At 43.8% G+C, this 13,421-nt stretch overlaps 1 protein-coding gene across 1 annotated transcript in view; it reads left to right on the plus strand.

The window, feature by feature from the left end:
• The window catches only part of LOC129022794 (probable phospholipid-transporting ATPase IIA), a 57,277-nt gene that overhangs the window by 30,712 nt on the left and 13,144 nt on the right, over positions 1 to 13,421 (plus strand). Inside the window, exon 8 of the mRNA XM_054469040.2 lies at positions 6,994 to 7,206. Coding sequence (XP_054325015.2) covers positions 6,994 to 7,206 — 213 coding nt within the window. The remainder of the gene's footprint in view (positions 1 to 6,993; positions 7,207 to 13,421) is intronic.

The raw sequence follows: 13,421 nt of genomic DNA on the forward strand, positions 1-13,421 counted from the left end.
CTACTAAAAAAATACAAAAACTTAGCTGGGCGTGGTGGCACGCGCCTGTAGTCGCAGCTACGTGGGAGGCTGAGGCAGGAGAATTGCTTGAACCGGGCGGTGGAGGTTGTAGTGAGCCAAGCTTGTGCCACTGCACTCCAGCCTGGGCGACAGAGCGAGACTCTGTCTCAAACAAACAAACAAACAAACAAAAAACAAAATGTAGCCAGGCGTGGTGGCGGGCGCCTGTAATCCCAGCTATTCCGGAGGCTGAGGCAGGAGACTTGCTTGAACTCAGGAGGTAGAGGTTGCAGTGAGCTGAGATCGTGCCACTGCACCTAGCCTGGGTGACAGAGCAAGACGGTCTCAAACCATAATTGGGATTATTCCACCTACTTTGGTCTGTGAACTGTCATTTTTCATTTACTGAGGTTTTTTTTTTATGAGCGTGTGAGTTTATGATTTATTTTTCTACACACAACATATATGCACAGGATGCACTCAGTTCATCAGTACTGATTGCCAGAGAGCGTTCTTCTTTCTTTCTGCATCCACAGAAAACAGATACAAAGTTCAGTTTATGTTCTCTCTTTTTTTTTTTTTGAGATGGAGTCTCGCTCTGTTTCCCAAGCTGGTGTGCAGTGGCACGATCTCTGCTCACTGCAAGCTCCACCTCCCGAGTTCACGCCATTCTCCTGCCTCAGCCTCCTAAGTAGCTGGGATTACAGGCGCCTGCCACCATGCCCGGCTAATTTTTTGTATTTTTGGTAGAGACGGGGTTTCACCATGTTAGCCAGGATGGTCTTGATCTCCTGACCTCGTGATCCGCCTGCCTCGGCCTCCCAAAGTGCTGGGATTACAGGCATGAGCCACCAAGTTTACATTCTCTTGAGGAAGAATTTTTTTTGTTGGTGTGGTTTTCTCCGGGACATGGAACCTACTTCATTTTTTACTCATTGAAAAACTTGCTGGTATTTATGAAAATTTTTTTGCAGAAAAAATAAATCATACAGCTAAACAGAAAGACAAAACATTGAATTCACCTGTATTCATATCATTCGGCAGTAACCAGTATTAACACCTGGGTGGATAAAATGCCAAAGGCTCTGCCTTTGTGTGTCTGGATAGATGTGTTCTTTATTTCTCTCTGTCTCTGTTTTCTTTTCAATGAGAACCCATCATATTCCTTTCTTTTTTAACTAGAGTTGATCACCAGAATTGCCTGTAAAGTTTAAAAAATATAAATACAAATATATGCCTGGGCTCTACTGCATTCTTTGGGTCTGGATCTTAAGTATGTATATTTTAAAAATCTTTTTTTTTGAGATGGAGTTTTCGATCTTACTGCCCAGGCTGGAGTGCAGTGGTGTGATCTTGGCTCACTGCAACCTCTGCCTCATGGGTTCAAGCGATTCTCCTGCCTCAGCTTCCTGAGTAGCTGGGATTCCAGGTGCCTGCCACCATGCCAGCTAATTTTTGTATTTTTAGTAGAAACGGGGTTCCACCATGTTGGCCAGGCTGATCTCGAACTCCTGACCTCAGGTGATCTGCCCGCCTCAGCCTCCCAAAGTGCTGGGATTACAGGTGTGAGCCACTGTGCCCGGTGTGTATATTTTAAAAAATCTTTATTGGTTATTCTGAGAAGCCTTCCTGGTTAAGAACCACTGCCAGAATAACACTATTTAACTTCCTTCTTTTCACTCATGTCAAGGTTTTTAATGGTTTCATAACACAGTCCAGACTAGAGTAAGACAAGTGAGGAACTCACATAGCAAATTTAACCAGGTGCCAAAAAAAAAAAAAGCAAATCATATTTTGGTGAATTTTTTTTTTTTTTTTTTTGAGACAGAGTCTTGCTCTGTTAACCAGGCTGGAGTGCAGTGGCACGATCTCAGCTCACTGCAACCTCCACCTCCGCGGTTCTAGCAATTCTGCCTCAGGCTCCCGAGTAGCTGGGATTACAGGCACCTGCCACCATGCCTGGCTAATTTTTGTATTTTTTAGTAGAGACGGGGTTTCACTCTGTTGGCCAGGCTGGTCTCGAGCTCCTGACCTCAGGTGATCCACTTGTCTTCCCCCAAAGTGCTGGGATTACAGGCGTGAGCTACCGCAGCCGGCACGGTGCAATATTTTAAAAACTCAAGTGTAAGACATTCATGAAGAATGAAATACTGAGATTTTAAATGAAGGCAAGGTCCAACCTTGGGCTAGCACAGTTCAGCTCTGCTAACTCACCCTGGTCCTATTCCTGGGTTTATAGTTTCAGTGGCTATCAGGCTTCTCATTATTGACGTATTGGGGCTGGATTATTCTTTGTCATGGGAGGCTGTCCTGTGCCTTGTAGGAGGTTAAGCAGCACGCTACAGATTCCTATAGCACCCCTGTCCCCTCACATTTGTGACAACCAGTTATGTCTCCAGACATGACCAAATGAGGGGCAAAATCATCGAAGTTGAGAATGATGATGATATATGGGTACATTAAAATTTATTGACTTTGTGTTGCATGATGATGTCTGCTCTAAAACAGTAAACATTGGATTTCCTCAGTCACTTAATCAGCCTGTAGCTCAGCTGATTCATTTGGAGGTAGCAGCTCTGAGCCTGTCTCTTTGATGGTGGCCCTTTGAGGTGAATGAGTCATCAGCTCTGAGCTTTTTTGAGGTGGCAGGTTAGTTAGGGTTATCATAACAGAAATTCTTTATCTTTAATAGTGTATTTCTGGCTGGGCGCAGTGGCTCACACCTGTAATCCCAGCACTTTGGGAGACCGAGGCGGGAGGTTGACTTGAGCCTGGGAGTTAGAAAACAGCCTGGGCAATAGAGGGAGACCTTGTCTCTACCAAAAAAAAAAAAAAAAGCTGGGCATGGTGGCACACGCCTGTGGTCCCGATATTCAGAAGGCTGAGGTGGGAGGATTACTTGAGCCCAGAAGGTTGAGGCTGCAGTGAGCTGTGATCATGCCACTTCACTCCAGCCTGGGCAACAGAGTGAGACCCTGTCTTAAAAAAAAAAACTGTATTTCAGTCAACTGCAACCCATTCCTGGTATCCATTAGTAGTATGAATGCCCATATGTGGTGAAGTTTTAACTGCATTTGGAAAGAAAATTGGCATTCCTGGTGACTCAACGTTTAATTTTTGTATTAATCTTTTCTGTAATAACAGGCTGTAGTTCTTGTCGGGAAATGGCCCTAGCCGTGGATTACTAATGGGAAAGGGAAGCCTATTTTCCCTGCCTTGGTGTCGCATTTATTGGCTGGGATGCTATAAATGACTCAGGGGCTTTATAGGATTTGAGACACCCGCCCAGGGGCCCAAGTCAGGGCCCTTTGTATTTGGAGATCTTAATTCCTCTCCCAGTAGTGACCTGTGCTTGGTTCTGAAGTCACTTCTGACCTCGTGTGGAGCTGTTCTGCCCTCCCTCCCTCCATAAGGGGACCAGTGGTTTTTCCCCAGGGCAAAAAGAGTCATAACCTGCCTCTGTGGATGCCACATCTGTTTTTGTTTTCCCCTGGTATTTTTTAAGTAAGAAGAAATGTGTGTAGGTTAAAGGGCCTATGGGGAGGAGGTTAGAGATAAACACTGTACAATGTGAAACTCTTCCATATGGGGAATGTGAGGATGTTTGAAGACCAGGCCTAAGACAGGCATCATCCAAACACAGCCCCTGGTCAGTTTCAGTGCCTTAAGGATGTATGCGCATGACCATTTGGTGTGCAAATGAGACTTTATTTAACAATTAAAAGAAGCAGTTTCAGCACCAATGAGTATTTCCTCTCCTTCCTGGAACATTTTAGTAGGAAAGGTGGGAAAGTATTAATTTAAGAGAGAAATAAAGATATGTGGGTGGAGGCATTGAACCTGTGGCCTGTGATGTTGGTCAGGCTATCGTAGTTGTCTTCCAATTCATTCATTGTCAGATGGTGCCCTGAGCTATGAGGCCTTCGCGAACATCTGACCGTCTGTGGTTCTCTTTTTGCCTTGCTTGGGAATTGTTTCGCCTGGAATACAAAATCCCGTGGCTCTGTGTTATCCCATGTTTGAAATATTAGTAGAAGCATTTGACTTTTGTAGATATGAAAGCAGATTGCTTTACAAAATCCAGAAGTTCATGAAGGATGCCCTCAGTACAGCTTTTCATTTAAATCCATGGTTACTGAAACTTGCCAACCACAGTAATTACTTTGTCAAAGGTCTTGTTATTGCACCTAATGTTAAATAACCATTTGGTCCAGGTGCTGAGGAATGCGGACAGAAATGAAGACACGTGTTCGTGGCTAGAACGTAAATTATAGAATTGAAAAAAAAAAGGTTCTCGATTTAGTCTCTCCAATAGAGAACCTTTCTGTAAATCTTTTCTTAATAATTTTAGAGTTAAATTCTTTATAATTAAAAGCACTTGGCAAATAATGATTCATTTAAACCGGAGTTCTGATTCATTACTCTAATTATTGTTACCATGCAGAGCCCTTTGGCCTGGAAGTGAAACTCATGTGCTCCTGACACCAGAGGTTAACAGAGCAGGAAGCCAGAGCACTGTGTCCCCGCAGTGACCAGAATAATTTAGTAATTGTCTAATTACCTGAGGAGTCTAATGCTACTACTAAAAATAGTATTAAAAAATTAAATGAAAGTCATTTTCTTGTTTCTTGTAACCCATCTGTTCTCTGTTTTGGGCAATCGGGTGTCATGGGTGTAAAGTGCGACTCATTTTAAAGGATCAGATCACTTCTCTCCTGTTGGATAAATATGTTTTTAATAGAATGTAGACTCTGGTAACTCCATACACATTTCTAGCCCCCACGATTCAGTTAGCTGTGGATTCAATAAGACTGTTGTAGGTGACCCCTTGTTTAAATCTGTGATTTAAAATCTGAAACTGATGTTGATTTCATAGTTGTTTCTTCTTGAAAATGAAAAAAAGATCATGTCAGTTGAAGACTCCCTACCACCACCTTGGGAATATTAAGTTATTAATTTAATTGTTCAGCGAATATCTGTTACATACCAGACACTGCCCTGGGTACTAGGAATACAGTGATGAGTAACTCACTCAGGTGAGCCTTCTGTTCCTATGGTCTAATGAGAGGGAACCGTCAGGTAAATAGGCCAATTTAGACAATGAAGAGAGTAACACACAGGGTGTTGCCGAAATGTGACTTGCAATGGGAAGGCAAGTGGAGTGCCATGAATTGGGGGGCCCAGGAAGAGCCTCTTTGAGGAGGTAAAGTTGAATTGAGGCCTGAATGATGAGACTGAGCAAGCCAGCCCTGCAGTGAGCTGGGGGATGGGGTTCCAGGCAGAGGGCACGGCAAGTGCAGAGGCCCTCAGGCAGAAAGAAGCTTGGCAGTGCCCAAAGAACAGAAAGGCCAGCATGGCTGGAGCAGAGGGGAACAGGAGGAAGATGGCCTGAGGGACAGCTGGAGATGCAGGCAGGTGCTGATCAGATGCGAGGGCATTTGGCTTGTGTTGAACAATGAGCCGTAGATTGTTAACAAGTGCCTTTTTCCCCCCCAGTGGTCTTAATTTTCATTATATTCTAAAGCAGTAGAACCCTTTCTTCAAAGGAAGCCTAGGTGGGGGCCGGGCACGGTGGCTCACGCCTGTAATCCCAGCACTTTGGGAGGCCGAGGTGGGTGGATCGCTGGAGGTCAGGAGTTCGAGACCAGCCTGGTCAACATGGTGAAACCCCATCTCTACTAAAAATACAAGAATTAGCAGGGCTTGGTGGTGGGCTCCTGTAATGCCAGCTACTGGGGAGGCTGAGGCAGGAGAATCACTTGAACCCAGGAGGCAGAGATTGCAGTGAGCTAATGCCACTGCACTCCAGCCTGGGTGACAGAGTAAGACTCATGTCTCAAAAAAAAAAGGAAGCATAGGTAGCACCTGATGTGTGACAGAGGAACGGAGCTGCAGGCTGCATCTCCCATCCTGCTGAGTGGGTTTCTCAGGATTCCTGGGGCTCAGTGTGGCGCATGGATTAAAAACCACCTCCAGTTCACTCCTCTCATTGACAGGAAACGGGCTCAGAGAACAGACACCACTTGCTGCAGGTCTCCTAGCTGCTTACCACCCATCCAAGAATAAGGCTCAGCTTTGGTTCCCCTTCAGTGCTCTTTTTACCATGTTGCTCAAAACCATTTTTCCAAGACTTAACCCATTCCCAGCCCTTCAGAGGCTCAGCTGTGTTGCCAGTTGTAAAGGAAGGATGGAGAAGGCCAGTGTATGCCATGGAGCTGCCTCTCAGGCAAGAGCTGGGGTCTAAAGTCAGCCTGCAAGGCAAAACTTGAGCGCAGTTACCATTACACCTGAAAGTCTAGCTTCAGTGGAGGGCCAGGTGCCATTTTGCAGTGAGTCCCGTCCGGACAGGGTTTCCTCCGGCTGTTCCTGACGCCTTGCTGGACTGCCCTGGGTTGCTTGTTGTTGATGGTTGTTACTTGCATAGGGCACCCAATGAAGTTGTTGCCTTCTGTTGTAAACCGAGAAGATTGTGAGCTTAAACAGTGGTTCTAAGCCGAGGGTGATTTTGGCCTCCATTGGACATTTGGTGACATCTCTTGTCACAACTAGGGGACAGCTGCTGGCATCCAGCACATCTGGTGGCTGGAGGACAGGGATGCTGCTGAACACCCTATAATGTCCCCCAACATAGGAGTACCCAAGTTGGGAAGCCCCGCTCTGAACTACCGGGATCCCTTTCAGTGCAGTGGGGTCCTCATTCTGTCAAAAGCCCCAGGGAAGATAGATTCACTCAGTCTGCAGGTAGAATCATTCTCGTTCATTAAATTGTAATTTTTTCCTCTGTTTCTTTTTCTTTTTTTTTTTTTTGCCGAGCATAAATGACAAACCCTGAAAATTGCATGTCATTTATTTGCAACATCATTGTAGATATATCTAAGAGTTCTGTGTGTTGGAACAGTAGAAGAAAAGCAATAGCTGCACGGCTGTTCTTCCACACTCTCCAAATCATTCCTGCCTCTGGTCATCTTCCTTGTTCATTTCTCCTTCCTGTAGCAATCCCAGGACCCACCAGCTCAGAAGGGCCCGACGCTCACCACTAAGGTCCGGCGGACCATGAGCAGCCGCGTGCACGAAGCCGTGAAGGCCATCGCGCTCTGCCACAACGTGACTCCTGTGTTTGAGTCCAACGGTGTGACCGATCATGCTGAGGCCGAGAAGCAGTACGAAGACTCCTGCCGCGTGTACCAGGCATCCAGCCCCGATGAGGTAAACCTGGGCAGGTGTGGCAAGGCGTGGGGAGGCCCTAGTTGTTTTCTCTGTGCTGGAATTAGGCATTTTCTAAGGAAGCAATGTGTCAGGGCAGACAGGAGCCAGGATGGTGCAGGGCTGCTGGGAGACGTGTTTTCAAATACAAGAAAGAACCGCTCTTCCTCTAAAAAGAGTAGCCTTGGACTTGAGGTATAGCCTGAATTAGGAAAGTTAGAGATTTTGTTTTGTAACTCAAGAGGCCAGCATAACAGGGCACAAGGTCCCATTTAAACCACGTACTTTAAAAAAGATGTAAATAATTAAGATCTTAATTAAGATAAACTCCACATTCCATACAGTCTACCCATTTAAAGTATGACTTTTTTATTTTTATTTTTTCCCCGAGATACAGTCTCACTGTGTCGCCCAGGCTGGAGTGCAGTGGCGTGATCTCGGCTCACTACAACCTCCCACTGGGGTTCGAGCGATTCTCCTGCCTCAGCCTCCTGAATAGCTGGGATTACAGGCGCCCACCACCACGCCCGGCTAATTTTTTGTATTTTTAATAGAGATGGGGTTTCACCATATTGGCCAGGCTGGTCTCGAACTCCTGACCTCAGGTGATCCACCCGCCTTGGCCTCCCACAGTGTTGGGATTACAGGTGTGAGCCACTGCGTTGGTGAGTATGGCTTCTTAATATAGTTAGTATATTTTGGGATTTTTTTTTTTTTTGGCATCCATCATCACAATCAAATTAGGATATTTTTATCACCCCAAAGGAAATTCTATACCCACTTTCCTGCTGTACCTCCTTCTCTTCCTCATTCCTCCAGCCCTAAAGCACCCACTAATCTACTTTCTACCTCTATAGATTTGCCTATGACAGACACTCCAAACAACTGGAACCATACAATAGGTGGCCTTTTGTGATTGGCCTGTTTTACTTAGTGTAATGTTTTCAAGATTCATCCATGCATATTCATGCATCAATGCTTCATTCCTTTTTATAACTGAATAATAATCTGTTTATGGATATATTACCTTTTATTTATCCATTCATCAATTAATGCACGTTTGGGGTTTTTTTTTTGTCTATATAGATAATGCTGCTATGGACAGTTGTGTACAAGTATTTGAGTGGGTGTAGATTCCTGTTTCTCTTGGGTATATACCTAGGAGTGGGTTGGCAATGTCATATGGTGACTCTATAGTTAACCTTTTGAGGAACTGTCTGTTTTCCAAAAGTGGCTGCACTATTTTACGTATCTACCAGCAACGTATGACAGCTTCCGTTTCTCCACATCTTGGTCAATACTTGTTATTGTCAGTTCTTTGGATTCTGGACGTTCTAGTCAGTGTGGAGCGGTATCCCATTGTGGTTTTGATTTGTGTTTTCCGGATGGCTCCTAATGTTGAGCATCTTTTCGTATGCTTTTTGGCCATTTGTTTATCTTCTTTGGAAAAATGTTTTATCCATATCCTTTACCCATTTTTACTTTGTCTGTTTTTCTTTTTGTTGTTTGTTTTTGTTTTGCTCTGTCGCCCAGGCTGGAGTGCAGTGGCACGATCTTCCCAGCTCCATCTCCCAGAGTGCTGGGATTTTAGGTGTGAGCCACAGCGCCCGGCCACCTTTCAATATCTTTTAATTTACTTTTTAAAACGTGAATTTTCCTATTGATATAGTTTGTATCCTCCTTTTTTCACTTACTATTTTATCATTTCTGTTTTCTAATCATCTCGAATATTATTAAAAACTTTCTTTAAGAATTGCTACCTATGCATGTGCCCTAATATCCTAACTGTTCTCATAATTGGAACTTCTCATACTGTAGGAACTTAGGTTATTCCTAATTTTTAGCAATGATATTTATAAGTATTTTGCAATGAACATCCTTACACCTTATAATTCTAGAAGTGGTGTGATTAGGTTTATGAATTTAAGAGATACTTTTGAGTAGACTAACACTGTGATATTAGTGCTAACAAGACAGCCCCAGGCCCCTAGGGAGGAGGCTTGTGTGACACAGTGTAGTGTGTGACTCACTCCCGGGATCCAGCTCCATACTTGGGCAGTTACTTATGCTTGCTGTGCCTCCAGATCTGTGCCATGGAACCCCCACAGTGGGGCTGTTGTGAAGCCCCAAGTAGGCAGTCAGTATATCTTGTGGGTCAAATTGAATGAGTATTTTTTTAGAGATGGGGTCTCACTATGTTGCCCAGGCTGGAGTAGTGCAGCAGCTCTTGATAGGTGCAATCATGGCTCGCTGCAGCCTTGAACTCCTGGACACGAGCCATCCTCCCACCTCAGCCTCCTGAGTAGTCAGGACTACAGGCGTGTGCCACCATGCCCGGCTTTAAATGAGTATAATGCTCATGGTAACTATGGCCAAAGTGCTTCCCAGAATTTTTTTTTTTTTTTAAACATTTAACTCTTCTACCAACATTGGGAGGAATCCCAATTTTTTTTTTTAATCCATTTTAGGAAGAATGGGGCTCCTAAAGTTCTGGACCAATTTGCAAGTATCAGTGAGCCTGTGGTTCCCGGCGGTTGGGGGATGGCACAATGAAAATCTTTCCCAAAGTTCACAAATGAAAGAACGCTTGAGTGTCATCTTCTCTGTCCTGGTGCTTCTTTCTCCCTTTTTTAGGCAGTGGAATTTTTGCGGTGGAATTTGTCACCTGAGAGACTCCTCCTTCCAGCCTGCAGGGTGTTTGTGGAACAGCTCAAGCTATAAAACCTAGTTCATCCATGACTGTTGACATTTGAACCAGGCTTTTTAGGAGTGAAAAATGTTGCAGCCCCCTGGCCAGCTTCTGAGATGGGAATTGTGTGCAGAAAGAGAGAGGGGGAGGGAGGGTAGGTTTGGGTGATTGTCCTGATCTACTTGGATTGTGCCATAGTAAGTGACAATTTCAGGTTTATCATCATTTCTTCTTTCTGTGGCTTGGCAGGTTTAGTCTGTTTTTCCCTTTGGGAATGATACTGTGGAATAGCGATGTCAGAGAGGGCCATATTTTTGGTAGCTATGGACTGGGAACTAGTAACCTGTGGGTATTTGATGGAATTCAAATTTATTTTATTTTGTTTGAGCTCCTGACCTCAAGTGATCCTTCAGCCTCCCATAGTGCTGGGACTACAGGCGTGAGCCACTGTGCCAGGCCTTTTTTTTTTTTTTTTTCCTTGCTCTGTCGCCCAGGCTGGAGTGCAGTGGTATGATCTCGGCTCACTGCAACCTCCACCTTCTGGGTTCAAGCGATTCTCGTGCCTCAGCTTCCCAAGTAGTTGGGATTACAGAAGTGCGCCACCATGCCTGGCTAATTTTTGTATTTTTAGTAGAGACAGGGTTTTCACCATGATAGCCAGGCTGGTCTCAAACTCCTGAGCTTAAGTGATCTGCCTGCCTCGGCCTCCTAAAGTGCTGGGGTTACAGGCGTAACCACCGCACCCAGCGGAATTCAAATTTGAGCAAGCCCCAAATGCTGATGATCTGAGAAGCAAGTCCTGCCTGAGGCCCTTGATGCTCCTGTTGGCATCTCTGCAGGCTTTAATGCCTGTCGCCCACTCCTCTGCTCCCACTGGACTTTGGTGTGTTTGTTTTAGGGCTGTGCAAAGATTTTTCCATGAGGGTAAATCTTTCATGGAATGCTTTGCACTTCTCGGCCCCTTTTTCTTAAAGTGAATGGTACTTTATCTCTTCTGTGGATGAATTGCACTTGAATTCAGATTTGTCTTGTTTTTCTAAGATTCTGAATCATGACTGAGAAAAAAAAAAGAACTACTTTCCTTTGGCCTTTGGTGTCTTCAGAAGCCAGTGTTACCTTTTTGCTGTGGTTTTTTTTTTTTTTTTTTTTTGAGATGGAGTCTTGCTCTGTCACCCAGGCTGGAGTGCAGTGGCGTGATCTCGGCTCACGGCAAGCTCCGCCTCCCGGGTTCACAACATTCTTCTGCCTCAGTCTCCCCAGCAGCTGAGACTACAGGCACACGCTGCCATGCCCGGCTAATTTTTTTGTATTTTTAGTAGAGATGGGGTTTCACCGTGTTAGCCAGGTTGGTCTCGATCTCCTGACCTCGTGATCCGCCCGCCTTGGCCTCCCAAAGTGTTGGGATTACAGGCGTGAGCCACCGCGACTAGCCTTGCTGTGTTTTTTTTTTTCCAACTTTTATTATTTTGTATTGCAGTTATTTTATGTCTATAGTAGAACACATGAATGCATTGATCAGAAAAGTAAAAAGTAACCCATAATCTTACTAAAGGTATAGTCATTGTTAAAGTCTTCCTGATCAGCCTTCTAAACTGCTTCAGAGGCCGCCTACCGCCAAATATGAATAGGTTTGTATAAATGCCTCATGAGGCTCAAAGGAGGCTAAATCTAGTTCAGGTGAAATCTTTCAGAAAGCCGTACTGTTTCCAGGTCCCTGTAGGATTCCACATAGACTTGGCTGGCTCTAGAATCGTGCCTTTGAAATTCAATATCAATAAAACATTGCTAGCCTAGGCAAGATCAGTTTATGGAACACGTATAGAAACCAGTATGCATTTTACTTGGGAGCTGCTGGAGTAATTTCTACCAGTTGGCGTAGGATTCATTTCCTGTAACAGAAAGCAGGATTTCCTAAATTTGTTTCCTGTGCACATTCCAGTTGGGGAACCTTGAAGTGTCTTTATTCAGCTATCGATTACAGCCTGGGGGCTCTGGGCCCTCCCTGCCACCCTACAGTAACTCACGGAGGAAATGAAATAGATACGATCGGACGCGGAGGAGCGGAGCGCTGCTCAGATGCTGGAGCGAGCAGGCCTCAGCCCTGACAGCATCCCACCGTTTCCAGGATGTTCCAGTGTCGAGAGTGGGTGGTGGGGAGTGGGAGTGGGGCCGTGGTGATAATGCAGCTTTCCAAGCCTTTGTTTCTTGGTTTGAGCCAGGAGGTGCTGTCCTGCAAGCAGCTAGGATCAGCTCTGTCCATGGCTCATTCACTTGTCTTTTCCATGAATTTTTCATATTTAAAAAACTTTTTTTCTTTTTTTGGCTAGGCGCTTTTGAGACAGAGTCTCGCTCTGTCGCCCAGGCTGGAGTGCAGTGGTGTGATCTTGGCTTACTGCAACGTCTGCCTCCTGGGTTCAAACCGTTCTCCTGCCTCAGCCTCCTGAGTAGCTGGGACTACAGGTGCCCACCACCATGCCTGGTTAGTTTTTGTATTTTTAGTAGAGACAGGGTTTCACCATGTTGGCCAGGCTGGTCTCAAACTCCTAACCTCAAATGATCCACCTACCTCGGCCTCCCAAAGTGCTAGGATTACAAGCGTGAACCACCACTCCCGGCCAAAAAAGCTTTTAAAATCACAAGTACTATTGTCTTCACTACAGAAAAGGGAGAAATTGTAGAATCAAAAAGAAGATAAAAAATAACCTGTGATTCTTACCACCTGGCGATAACTCTACTGTTTATGTTCTGGTATAGATTTTCTCAGACTCCTTCTAAATGTACGCATATTTAAATATATATATATATATTTTTTATGTGTATTTATATAAGATATACACATTTATATTTATATAATATGTAAATATTTACATATTATAAATATGTTCTGTAAACAAATATATATTATGTAAATAAATATATATTATGTAAATATATATTATATAATATATATTTAATTATAAAATATATATTTTATGTATTAATTATAAAATATATATTAATTATAAAATATATATTATATAATATATATTATGTAAAATATATTATATATTATGTAAAATATATTATATATTATGTAAAATATATTATATAAATAAATATGTAAATATATATTATGTAAATAATTTAAATATTCACATAATGTATAAATATATAAAATAATATTTACTTTGTGTGTGTGTGTGTATATATATATGTATATATGGAGAGAGAGAGAGAGAGAGAGGATGAGTACAGAATCATGCTGTAGTACATATAATTGAACAGGAAGGAGGGTGAATTAAGTAACTTCCTTTAGAAAGTCATGGCTTTCCGAGATTGCACCACTGCACCCGAGCCTGGGCAACAGAGCGAGACTGTCGCAAAAAAATAAATTAAAAAAAAAAAAGAAAGTCACATGACTTTCACATTTCTGTAGGACTTACGCTTGTGTGCAGGTATACGTGTGTGTGTGTGTGTGTGTGTGTGTGTGTGATGTATTTGCCCGTGTGCCATGTTAGTATGTGTGTGCACATGGATGCACATGTGCGTG

This window comes from Pongo pygmaeus, chromosome 23 (genome assembly GCF_028885625.2).
Source record: "Pongo pygmaeus isolate AG05252 chromosome 23, NHGRI_mPonPyg2-v2.0_pri, whole genome shotgun sequence".
Taxonomy (NCBI): Eukaryota; Metazoa; Chordata; class Mammalia; order Primates; family Hominidae; genus Pongo; species Pongo pygmaeus.